The sequence below is a fragment of the Terrapene carolina genome, unplaced genomic scaffold (assembly GCF_002925995.2).
Source record: "Terrapene carolina triunguis isolate 2854851 unplaced genomic scaffold, T_m_triunguis-2.0 Scaffold62, whole genome shotgun sequence".
NCBI classification, from domain to species: Eukaryota; Metazoa; Chordata; order Testudines; family Emydidae; genus Terrapene; species Terrapene triunguis.
In genome coordinates, this window is record NW_020664413.1 from 37,516,038 (window position 1) to 37,529,159 (window position 13,122).

Below are 13,122 nucleotides of genomic sequence, written 5' to 3' on the forward strand. Positions count from 1 at the left end.
TCAACAGCTGCCCAGTGCTTCACAAAACAAAAAATACCCTTTGGGCCGAGAACAAGGGGAAACATTATATCCCTAAGGTTTTTTCCCCCCCCAGCAAGTTTCAAGTGCCTGAAAATGGGCATGTATAGGGAGAGTGCCGCCTTCACAGTAGCTTTGCAGAGCCCTATGCTAAACAGTGGAGCTGGCTGGAGAATGACAGTTGTTTCACAACAACTTGTGAAGTTTTGACATTTCTTTTTGTTCCACACAGTGCAAAACATTTTGGCTTCACGTGTTGACGAAAAAAAAAAAAAACCCCACACCAAACACACACACACAAACCATTTAGCTGAAAATGCTTTAACTAGCTCCACTATATGGGTGAAAATCACCTTCTGTGCATTAGTACCAGAGAGCATTCAAAGTTTATTTAGTGCCATTTGTTCTTAATCTCTTCTACAATCCTACTTCTTTGCCAGGAGAACCATTTCACATACGTCAAAATCAGAAATGGGTTGATGTTGCTATTTAATCTATGCTATAAACAGAAGTTCTCTTACCAATTCTTGGTATTAGAAAAACCCTCATTCTATTATGAGCAAAGCTCATACGGAGAGTCGCTACTGCAATCAGAATTGTGTCTTCAGGAGGTTATCTTCGCTCAATAGATTTGAAAGTGAAATAACTTCAGGCTTCCATCAGCTTTGCCTTGTCAAAGTACCCCCTCTATTTTCAATCCAAAATCATGCTGTTCAATTTGACATTTGCCCTGTATATTTTCACCAGCCTTACTATAGTAGCTTTCTGTTCAGTTGAGACACCCAGGGACTGCATAAAGAACAGGCACGTCATGTGATGGTGTCCATCCTCCAGGCATGGGAATTTTTAGTGACCAGAGCACCGCTTTGCTGGAATTTAAATACATTTTAGAGCTATTTTCCCCCTCCCTCTCCAAAACAATTTCTTCTAATTCTAGATTAAAATGTTCAAAAACACAATAAACAAGTTCTGTTCCAGAGGACTCCTGACAAGAACTAGGTATGAATACGAGTCTTGGTAGGCTTCAGCATGGATCCTGATCCACAGGTCAGGTATCATTTAGGGAAACTTATTAGAAAATGGAATCTAGCTTCAAGCAATTTATAACCATTTTTATTTTTCCTCCCAAACCATATTTGCATTGACAACCCCATCCCCCCAAACATTTAGGGAATGAAAAGGAGGATAGGGTGGATGGGATTTCTTTAGACAATCCCATGTCAGCAGTTATGGAGGAACCAGCATGCCAGTCGCAGGATGCTAGATATTGTAAATGATCATCCCAGGAGCCTCACTGTCCAATCACTATTTCGGAACTCAAGTCAGTCAACAAGCTGTGACAAAGATTAAATGCCAGTGGGTACCAAGCATTTTTCTACCCCTCAAGGAAGCATATACTTGTCATAGAGCAGAACAAAATTTGAAGATACAGAAGTGTGAGCTGCCTAAGAAGCCTATGCCTAGGCAAACTATGTAAACAGATACATTCTCTGACCAAGGACTGGGAACTGGGTGTCCCATAATAGCCTTGATTACATGCACTCAATTCCTGTTGAAGTCAAGGAAAGTTTTGCTCAAAAGTTAAGGGCTGATTGTAGTTCTACAGCTACAAAAGTTACCATCTTTTGGACAGTGACTAAAACACAGGGAAGATTTGCAAGTGTTTATTTGGCAGAGACAGGAATGGCTGAGCATTCCTATTCATTTTTTTTAAAAAGCTCCTTCTTCCTTAAATGCTCTCTAAAACCTTGGCCTTCACCTGTTGTCAGGTGAACTAAAATATTTAACTGGAATAAAGTCAAGGCAATTCTAGTTGTCTTTAAAAAAAAAAAAAAATCCAGGAGGCTATTTAACCCAACCATGGCCCAGAAACTATAGTGTCTGAAACTGAAGTTGTAGGATATGTAGTTTTCTACCCTGCTTATAAAAACCTGGCCAATGCCTGTCTTCTGGAATCAACAGCTCTCTCTTCTCTGTATTACATTTCCTTAACAGTTTCCTAAGGAATTGCAAACCTTTCACTGTCACCTATTTCAATTAAAATAGCTGCCTGAGATTAAGTGGCAACTGGATTGAGGTCAGGAGCCATTTTACCTGTCATTTGGTATTTTACTGCAGTTCTTAACCCCAGAACATGGAAGTAAGCCATTAACTTGGCATTAATTTAGCAGTCCCCACCCAAGTCAGTTTGTAGACAAGGTGGCAGGGCTTCTCCCCAGTTTACCAAGCACACACTGTCAGACCTAGTCTCCTTTAAATAGGTTTATTGTCCAAACATAAGCCAAACAAACAGAAAATAGTCCTTCTGCTCACCCTTTATCCAATCTCTCCTCCCAGAAGTCTCTGGTAATTCTGCTTCTTGCAGCTTCCCAGCTTCAGCCAGTCCTCATTCAGCCGGCTCCACCATAGGAGTTAGCTCCACCCTCCTGTGGTGCCAGGTACAGCCTGTCCCAATCATTACTCCTCTGACAGGCTGTTACAGCCCCAGGTGTAGCCCTGCCTCCTTTAATTGGCTCAACTGGGCCCACCTGCTCTGATACAGGGGCACTGGTCCTGCTCTGCTTACAGGGACCAGCTATCCCATGACAGTAGGGTGATAGATTAGAACTATGAGCAGGGACTCCTGGTTTTTCTTGTGAGTCAGGCTGGAATTTTGCATTTGCATTGTTCCAAAATCAAATTACCCACCAGTCAAAAAGGGCTTTTAATTTAGCAAATTTTAATTTTAATTTAGCAAACTTGAGGCAAAAAGTTCTACATAATTTTTTCTTCAAAATACCTGGAAATCTTCTCAGAGTACAGCACCCCTTCTTTGGAACTCAACTAGGTACCTTCATTTTATTTTTTCTAGAATTTAGAGATTTTGCAAAACAACTAGCTTTCCCCATCTTGTGTTCCTCCTACCAAGAAGGAACTTAGCTCCTCCCTGAGCAAGTATTTCAAAGTGGATTAATTCTTATATACCTCAAGCCCACAAAGCCAGGAGGGCTTACAGCTCCCAGAGCTGTCAGAAGTCATTCTTCTAAAGCTACAGGAACCTCCTGTGCAGAATATAGAGCAGCTTTGTAAGTCTGCAAGGCTGTACCCCGAGATGTTTACACACATTCACACAGTGCTGCAGATCAGATGTTAACCTCCTGGCAGCAGGGATAGGATTTCCCCATGCTGCACATTAATACAAACTTTGTACTGCTAGTGAAAGCACAATCATAATAAAATGGAAGCTGTGTCTTTTAAACAAAAAGAGATTACATCAGAATTCAGGAGATATGAATATTCACCAATCCAACCTCTGGGTGATAAGATTTCCTAGACTACACAAGGAGCCAAATTTATCTCTAGGCGATTCCACTGAACACAATAGTTACATCAAAGATGAGTTAGGCCAAGGCCTTTTATTACTTAATTACAAATAAGACACTTTGGGGACTTGCTGGCAAACTAGCAGTGCATATCCTGGCAATAATTTCATCCGAATATGCTAAAACTAAACCCTGGACTTATTTTACTTGCTATTCAGATATGTACATTTACAGGATAAATTTATTCAGAATGCTCATAAGAAAATCCACTTATAACTGGTAAATACAATCTCACTAAATTTAAATGTGATATGCTGGAATTCAGAATTACCAAAAAGTTACTAGTTAGCATTACCATGAGTTTCTAGGTAATTCCTGCAGTTTCCAAGCACTCCTCCCCACATACACACCCACAGTTCCTGTGTGTAACTTCCTATCAGCACTGCATCTTTATGCTTTTGCCTTTATTAGCTAATACCTTGATTTATTCCCTAAGACAAGTCACGCTACACAATAATGGTCCTTTTCTGGCCTTAAAAATCTATGACTAAATACTCCAAATATCTGATGGTTTATTTTTATAAATTACACAAATATAAGAAAATGAAATGACTTTAAATATATTTTATTGTCACATGATTCTTAATAAAAACACCTTCAAAACATTCTGTACATTTCAAACTGCTTAGAACCACATACCCATTATAGAAATGTAATAGTGTATAGATGCCGTGATGTCTCTGTACAAAGATGTACAATATGTACAGTAACATTAAGTGCAAGCTGTGCAAAGCCAAGTCAAGGTTACTGGTTCATGCCACTGGTTAGGAAAAAGAAATCAATGCAGAACTAAAGCTTCAATCCGTTTCTTGTGTGCAAATGATTAATTTAGAAACAAATAAATGCATATTGTATATCATATAGAAAGGAGTGATTTGACTTGAATTCTCAGTTCAGCAAGAGCAACATGCAGCTGACTGGATAGATACAGTACTGCTCTCGAACTTTTTTTTTTCATGGCGTCATTATACTAGGCTGAAAGGTCATCTCAGGATTCAGCTGCTACTTTTGGTAGAACTGAAACAACATCAGGAGATCGAAATTTTGGAAGATAAAGCCCAAACTTGTTTTCTATGCCAGCAAATGTAGCTGTAGCAAGTCTGTATCCACCTATGTGGTCAGGATTAACAGGAGGAAGGTCTGAGATTCGAGATTTTGGGGTAGGTTCTGATCCAGCGGGTTTGCTGTTTGAGAAGAAAAAAAGAAAAGGTTGCTTATTTAAAATGTTTCTCCTGCACCAGAGTAACAGAGCAGAATCTATAGTAAGCCAATACTAAAAATGATCATCTGTCTACAACATATAAATCATCATAGTTAGGAGTTAATTATTCTGATTAGTTTTTAAAATAAAGGAAGCTTGCTTTAAAGGCCACTATCAAGTAGTTTCGGCTAAAATTTAGTTTCTGGATATTTTAAAATAGAAATCTTTTAATAAAAAAAATTCATTAAAATCATTAAAAAAAAAACAGTTTGAGAGGGATTTAATTATCATCTTGCAGTGTAGGAAACCCAAATACAGCAGTTTTGTGCAGTGCATTAAAAAAAGTGAAACTGACATACTTCATGTTGTTTAGACAGTGAAATAGTATACAAATCAAGTCAATTTGATTTGTTTAAGCTCTTTCAATTTTAATACCCAAAGATGTTACTAGTAATATAAGTGGTGGTGGGGGGTGTGTGTGTGCGTGCAGGGTACAATTAAAACAAAATTCTGGCACTCTGATTTATAGTTAATCAATATCATTAAGTTTAACTACATCTGTTTCAACATATTCTTTCCACTTAGTTCTCTGAAGGCTCTGTCTGAATTCTAACTTGGCAGACCCAGTTTGCATGTTAGTGAGCAAATGTTTGCACTTACATTCCTCCAAAATCAACATAGAACCATCGCTGCAGAAGTTCATAGGTCACTAACGTAACACCAAACTGAGGTGAAGATCTGAACACTCGAGCTGTTGAATATTACAAATAATACTGTAATACAGCAACGTTAGATCAAGAAAGATGGTCTGAGAATTTCAAATGAACCCGTGCACTACAATACCAGGACCCAATCCTGCAAACTTTACTGCTGGGGTTAATCCTGAGTAAAATAACATAGAAAAAATGTGGTCTGACTTTAAATATAAAGAAAATTCCCTACCTATAGCTCCCTTCCAAAAAGCCGAAGGGCCTTCTTCTCTAAGTATCTTTCTAAAACAGTCAATAACTCCACTGTATGTTGTCTGACCAGCGCGAGCTGCCACTTGCAGTCTTGTCTTGATGACATCAGCAGGGGTAACCAAGGAAGCAGCAGGCACACCTTTTAGAAGAAAACAGCATTTAATTTACACAAAGTATCTTGTAAAAGATAGAAATATTTCTAATGTCAAAGAACATACCTGCAAACATTAATCTTTTTGTGAAATCAAAGCTTATTAAAAATGTAAACCCACACACACCTGGTACTAACGTAGAGTATTCCAAATAGACTTTTCCTGCAGCTAGCATAGCACAATCCTTCTAAATGGTTCTTCTAAATCACAAAGCTAATTTTATGACAGATGCTCAAGAAAAATACTATGAAAATACAGCCAAGAGAACTGCAAAAATTATGCAACGATATTAACAGAACAATTCTCTCCAGAGCTCCCCTTTGAGTTTTATCCGTCATTTCAAATACCTTTTATTTTTCCTTGTTTAAAGAGCGAAGCAAATATTTCCAAGTATAAATAGTTAAAACTCTCTCTCTCTCTCTCTCAATATAAGGGATTAAATATTCCTGACACAAATTAGTGGTGCTCTCAGCTGATTCTAGGAGCTCTGTCAGCCTTACTGTGCTTTGTGAATATTAATCGTTCTACTCACCTATTGTATGTACCAAGTACTTTGTAACAGTATAGCTGATTAACTGCTCTGCAAACCTCTCAAGTACTAACATTCTAATCCTTCACAGATCCATTTGTTTAAAGGTGTAAATATGCAAAGTGATCATTTAGAGGCCATCTATTCTACAGTGAGATTTCTGTGGCGCTCTTTGGCCAGTTCATTAGCAGAACACAAGTCTATTTAAAAAGTAAACTATAAAGAAAGGTTGACAATAAAGGCATTTTTAGCACACAGTATGGTAACAGCCATGAGTGATGGTACAGCAACAGTACCCCACCCCAAGCACCACCGGTTTCTTATTCAAATGAAAGGGAAACCGTGCCGGTAAAGTATTCTCCTGAAGGCACAATTATGGATGCTGTTAGAATATTTATAAAATTTAGATGTAAAAATCCAACTCTAATTTTTAATATAATGCATACTGACTCATTTCAATCACTTAACCAAAAACAAGAATTCCCTTCCAGCTTGGAACTTGAATGTTCACTTTCAGCCTTGGTTGAATTGTTACTATTGATTTCAATACAATTAAAAAAACCAGCATAACAGTTGTCTACATAGCATTTAAGGGAGATTTATCAAGTTGACAGGTCAGAAATTTAACAAAGTTACAGTAAACCTTCCCAAACATCCTGCTGATCAAGTCAGTAGGTTTTATATTGGACAGGAGCAGCAAAGCCAGTCTATTTGCTAAAGCTAACTATGCACTATTACAACCCTACAAACTTTCTTTGAAGCCACATGTGTACACACAATGTTCTTCTCAGTTATGCTTATCTGATGCATTCCCGTTAAACAGTAAAGTGAATTTGCAACTCAGAAAGAAGGATTCTTATAGGCTAAATTTTATATCTCAAACAAGATTTATAGCCATTTCTATTGAGCTCATTGCATTAATATCCGAGTACCCGATAAACATTAATGAATTAAGATGTGGTTAAAAAACACAAATGGCAAGTCTTATTATAGGATACTAGACCTCACAGTGTATTTTTCAGTAGTTCTATGAATACAATGGAACAGATTTTCTTTCCATTTCTGGGCCCTTTGTGCCATTCGAGAGCAAAAGGGCCCAGAAAATTGTCACATCTCCCCTGCTGGATAACCCACAGCCATGGGGGCATACCCAGTTGGGAAAGAGCAGGCATAACCAGGTCTTACGCCAACTCCAGTTTAGGTGGCAGGCTGGAGCACACAGAGCTCTAGTGATCCCTGGACAGCTCTAAGGTTGGTCTAATGAACTACACATAGGCCAGCACCAAATGGGCCCAGAATCAAGGAACTGCAAACACCTGCTCTGCATTCTACCTCACTTGTGTTACACACAGCAGATACTGGGTGCAAAAGGGAATTTGGCCCAGTATGTCCACCATTAATTTGTCTAGCAGTGCATTTTTAGCCTACTCACCCCCATCACATTTGGGCCTAATTTTATTATACTACTGACTGAGATAAAAGGCCATTATTACCAAAAGACCAGTTACACATTTTGTTCATTCCAAGTGTAGCCAACGATTTTAGTTTATTGTATATGTTATGTTATGTAATGTTATGATTTACTAACATGTTATGTTACATATAATCACTGTATGCTAAATAGAGTTAAATTATAGGATTATAGAAATATAAGATTGATCAGTAGTTAGAAGGGATAATTATGTATTAGATATTTAAGTAAGTCGGGTTGTAATGCAAGGCCTACAGGCTGAGGCCTAAGATTTTAGCTTAGCCATACTAGGCCAGAGGCTTAAGAAATGCTTGACAAAAGTAAGCGACTAAAGAATGACCCTATGCCAAAGATGACCAGTAAAAATGTACCAATGGGTGATACTGCAAAAAATTTACTGTAAGAGTAATTTTTTGCTTACAAGATGCTCAGTAGTCACATTTTTCTAACACATGTCCTAACCGCAGGGTGCACTATGTGCATAAATATTAATGAAGTATAGTCAGAATCACATTATAAAAAGAGGGTGCCCAGATTAGGAAAATTGAGCTCCCCATGGGAAACTCCAGCAGGAACCATCCCTTTACTGATGATCAATCCATGAGAGACCCATCAGACCCTAACACTATCTAGGAGGATGTGAGTATAACTATATAAGTAACTTGTGCATAGGTCCGTATAGAATTTCTATATGCTTAGGTAATCATAACTTTGATTGTAACTTTAACAAAAACTTGCCAAACAGACTAGACATTGTACTTATAAATGTATGTGTGGTCTCTACCCTTGGTCTTTGTGTGTTCCTAGAGACTCTAAATCTGAAGCAAGTAGCAGAGGTGACTTTTACTCTGTTAAGCTTGAAACTACAGCCAGCAGAGTCAAACCCACGGTGATGTAATACCACATTACAAAATTCACTTGAAATAAAATAAAAGGCTCCAGAAGTAATTTCTAAACACTAACTTCATGTGAGTGGGGTGAGTTTGTCCCACTATCATTACAAGGGAAATCTTGATTAGAAATTCTTTAAAAAAAACATGAAGAGTATGTTATTTTCACTCCTACTGAACAATAAGGCACCTTCAAATCTTTATTTTGGCATTTACCTTTGAACTGAAAGTTTCTTCCCCAGCTGTTTAGGAGCCCTAAGCTAGATGAATCATTTTCTTTTTAATTCTTTTCAGTATATGTTCATCAAAGATTCAAATTAGCCTTCAAGTCAGAGAGCCTGGTAACAACTAAAACCCCATTGAGACAGACAGATCAAATTTGGCTACAAGTCGCTGAGCTGCATTAAGCTGTTTATCCACATTATGCAAATGTAATTAGCTCTCATCAAAATTACACTACCTCCCACCAAGGATAAAAGTGATCAAATTTAGATTAAATCAGATACAATGGCATACTACCATTCATATAGGACTGATGAACGAATATTAAATATTATCTATTAAGGGGAAAAAGGTTATTTCTAGAAAACATATTGAGAAGTTACCTGCAATGGCACCAGCTGTAAGGAGATTAAGCCCTCTCACGTGGCCATTTTCATCAGCAAGCATCAGTTTACTGTGAGCATAAACAGGAAAATAGATTGCAGAAAAGGGAATGTCTCGGAGGAAACACGCTTTTGCACCCTGTCACACAAAAAGGAAACATAATACAAACAAGTTATATAAATAGGGTTAAAATTAAAGGCTGGCAGGCAGCCCCAGGCCACTGGGTATAGACTGAGCCAAGGGGATCTACCAGGTAACTAGTAAATGCAATATAATGTCTTAGGGAATGTAGTATGGAGATTTGAACATCAAAAGAAGCACAGGTTTCAGAGCACAGTTAGTCATTCGATGGTCAGCTCTCAGCTTCAGTGTTCATTTCTAACTTTAGCAAAAGAGTGACACTTGACAATTAAGGGCCTGCCATCAAACCTTAGATAGATAGTTTTTCGTACAGAAATGTACACGAGAATTTAGCCTGCAAAAAACCTTCTCTTAGCTGATCCTGCTGGCCTGGTGACAGGGCATGTGCCGCCACACGAAAGATTCGACTGGGGCCCTTGCTTGCCACTTGCTTCACAGGAAGCTGAGAGCATTAGTGAGCATCTCCACTGACCCTCTCTGGCTGCCAGAAAAAACTGCACTGCAGGGCTAGCACATGGGAAAGTTCCCACAATATGGAAACTCTAAAGCACGGGAAAGTAATACAGAGACAAAGGATGGGGAACTTGAATGACTCTCTTGCCAGGAAAAAAAGTAATTCTTGGTTAAAACTTGGCATACAAGGCCTAAAATCAAACTAAAGAGATTCCCTCTTGACACATGCTACATAGCTGTGGAGGTGCTGTTAAAATACATCATGTTATCTGTCTGATACTGGGTGAATTACCTCCTGCTGCACAGAGCTCACCCTGAGGGTGAGCCATTGAGGCTGCAAAACTGTCTCCTCCACCCACTACTCCAGTCCACTCTGTGCCAGAATAGTGGCCACTGACTCTCTGGGTTTCCTACATAAGAGGCTCTGGGCCACAGGCCACATAAGAGTGATTCCAGGGCCTTGGGAGGTCGCACATTTCTAAAAGTTCCCCTCCACGCTGACCTATTTGGAGCAGACAGAGAGCCCTCTGCAGGGGATCTGTGGGGCTTAAGTGGTATGGATGGTCTTGTGGAGAGACACTCTATGCTTGGATGAATTTCACTCACCATGATTACATGTTTTAAAACCAGTCCCCTTTTCGTATTTACTCCACTGAGCTTTGTATTCTTTTTTGTTTTAACTTAATTCTCCTAAACCTCCTTGAGATGACTATGCAATTTTAAAGAAAGATAAAATTTGTAATAGAATCACCTTTCTAGCCACCACACACCAAAATGATGACTGCACTAAAATTTTGCCCCATGTACCAAAACATCGATGATATTTAGGGAAATATTATAGCTGTGTGAATCTAATCTAGTGAATTCAGAAGAAAAGCTGCAGCTACGGAGGCAAATTTCCACATTTTTACGGTGCTACACAGCTCCTTAAATAAATCAGCTAAACCAATATTTTGGAAGTCACAGCTGCCTATAGCTGCTGAATTTACGTGTTACTCCTTGCACTGGCAAAGGATACAGGAAGAAATACTCTTCCTTGTTTAAGAAAACTAATCGCTTCTGCACCATTACATCTGATCTGTAATGATGGTAGTAAGTATACCTGCAGGGAAGGAATCTGTTGACTGGCATTCTGGTAAAGTACAGTACGGGCTTTTTTTTAAATGGAATTCATTATTGACAAATCCCACCACTTAACTTCTTAAAGATCTGAATCCTACTAAATTCTACTACTGTTTCACTGCTGCCAAATTATTAAGACAAAAAGAGGATGCTGCTGTGAAGATAACAATAGAGAGAACTGAGATTCAAAATAAATGTAAGACATTTGGGCTCCTAAACAAACACAAAAGAAAAGCTAAAGAAACTTCACAAAAGCCTTCAAATGAAATGATCCATGCCAGAAGCCAGCAAGTCTGCAATACAGGACTCCCTGCAGCCTGATATAAAAGCCCAAAGGATAGAACAGGAGAGTATTTTTATGTATCCCACTTCCACTATTATGAGTATAAGGGCAAGTCTACACTACAAAATTAAGTTGACCTAAGTTATGTTGACGTACAGCCACTGCAGTAATTAAACTGCTTTTGCATGTCCTCACTACGTTCTGTGTGTCAGTAGTGCGCATCCTCACCAAGAGCGGTGGCACCAATTTAACTGTCAGTTTGGGCACTGTGAGATGGCTCCTGAAAGGCAGTAACAGTTGATGTAACAACACAGAGTCTACACTGACACTGCGTCGACCTAATTACATCGACTTAAGCGCTATGCCTCTCATGGAGGTGGAGTTATTAAGTTGGTGTAGTGGGCAAGTTACATCAGTGGCAGCTGCATTTTACTGTAGACACTTAAATCTGTAAGTCGATGTAAGCTGTCCTACATCGAACTAACTGTAATGTAGACCAGGGCTAAATGTGTCTCTCCCCCACCCCCACTTTTCTACCAGGGGGCTGCCCTGCAGGAAGAGTTTATTTTTAAATTTGAAAAGATTTCTTTGTTTTACAACAAAGTTTTTGTTTTAAAAGTTCTTTTAAATTTAGCATAAAATGGTTTAAAAGTAGTGTTCCAGGAATGCTCAAATACATACCTTATAAAGACCGAAAATCCCCAGGTCTTTTAGAACAGTAAGGGCACTGACTCTGGGTCCTGTAGTGATTTCTCCTGCTACCTGCAACCGAATCTTTACAATCTCTAGTGGATTAGTGAAGATGACCTGTGAACCTCCTGCCTGCAAGACCAGAGAAAATGAATTACAGTGAATTCTATCCTATCACACCAATAAGAGTCCACTCCTGCAAGGTGCTGAGTACCTTTGGCTCCCACTGAAGGACAACAGGGCCCTGTTACATTATGTATATGCAATATGGAACACACTCCGTAAAATCCCTGTCCTGAAGTCTCCCATCCTTCTGCATAAAAACATGTGCTTTTGAAAGTACATTGAAACTTAGAAACAAAGGCAGACTACCAGGGTTCTGTATGAGTTTGTGATTTCTATTACAGTAATTCATTCCATTTTTCTTCTCCCTCGGACATCCACTTTTCTAAACAGTCACATTACTATCTAAAAGTTTATCAACTTTCATCCATATAAGATATCAGGTTAAGTTAATCGTAATGCTCTGCAGTCCAAGGCTCAAGAGACTGGAAACAAAAGAAAACTGCTCTGATTCACAGACAAAATTAGAGTCTATATCAAGTACAGTTTTGCCACAGAGATGAAGAATAAATATTAAAAAGGGAAATTTAATTGGCCAATATTAGGGGAATGTGTATGAAGTTTACAATATGCAGTGACAGCTCAGAAAAATGGATATTTTAGTTGCCATAACTCTACAAAACTGAAAGTTATGAAATTTTGTACAGTTGTATTTTATATGCAGTATAATAGACGGTTTCAATAAATGAAAAACGGCCAATGTCTTGCGGTGTTATTTGTATTCAGTGCTGCTGCCTGGGGGAAGTAAGCTGACTGAAATTTATATTTGAGGTTGTAATTTTAAATAATTGGCAGAGTGGTCAGATCTTTTGTGCGGAGCTTTTAATTGTTCTATCTGGAAAATTAAATAAATAAATGTAAACAATAGACATACCAATATTTCCAAATTTGTTACAAAGGAAAATAGATAGCTAGATACAGACTTCAGAGTAGTAGCCGTGTTAGTCTGTATCCGCAAAAAGAACAGGAGTACTTGTGGCACCTTAGAGACTAACAAATTTATTTGAGCATAAGCTTTCGTGGGCTACAGCCCACTTCTTCGGATGCATAGAATGGAACATATATTGAGGAGATATATATACACATACAGAGAGCATGAAAAGGTGGGAGTTGTCTTAC

The 13,122-nt window shown here is 38.6% G+C and overlaps 1 protein-coding gene across 1 annotated transcript in view; it reads right to left on the minus strand.

Annotated features, from left to right (window-relative positions):
* Positions 1-3,883: 3,883 nt before the first annotated feature.
* SLC25A12 (solute carrier family 25 member 12) overlaps positions 3,884-13,122 on the minus strand; it is an 81,908-nt gene continuing 72,669 nt past the window's right edge. Inside the window, exons 14-18 of the mRNA XM_024209945.1 lie at positions 11,872-12,012; positions 9,191-9,329; positions 5,524-5,682; positions 5,242-5,332; positions 3,884-4,564 (exon numbers count right to left, since the gene is read on the minus strand). Coding sequence (XP_024065713.1) covers positions 4,369-4,564; positions 5,242-5,332; positions 5,524-5,682; positions 9,191-9,329; positions 11,872-12,012 — 726 coding nt within the window. The 3' untranslated portion in view covers positions 3,884-4,368. The remainder of the gene's footprint in view (positions 4,565-5,241; positions 5,333-5,523; positions 5,683-9,190; positions 9,330-11,871; positions 12,013-13,122) is intronic.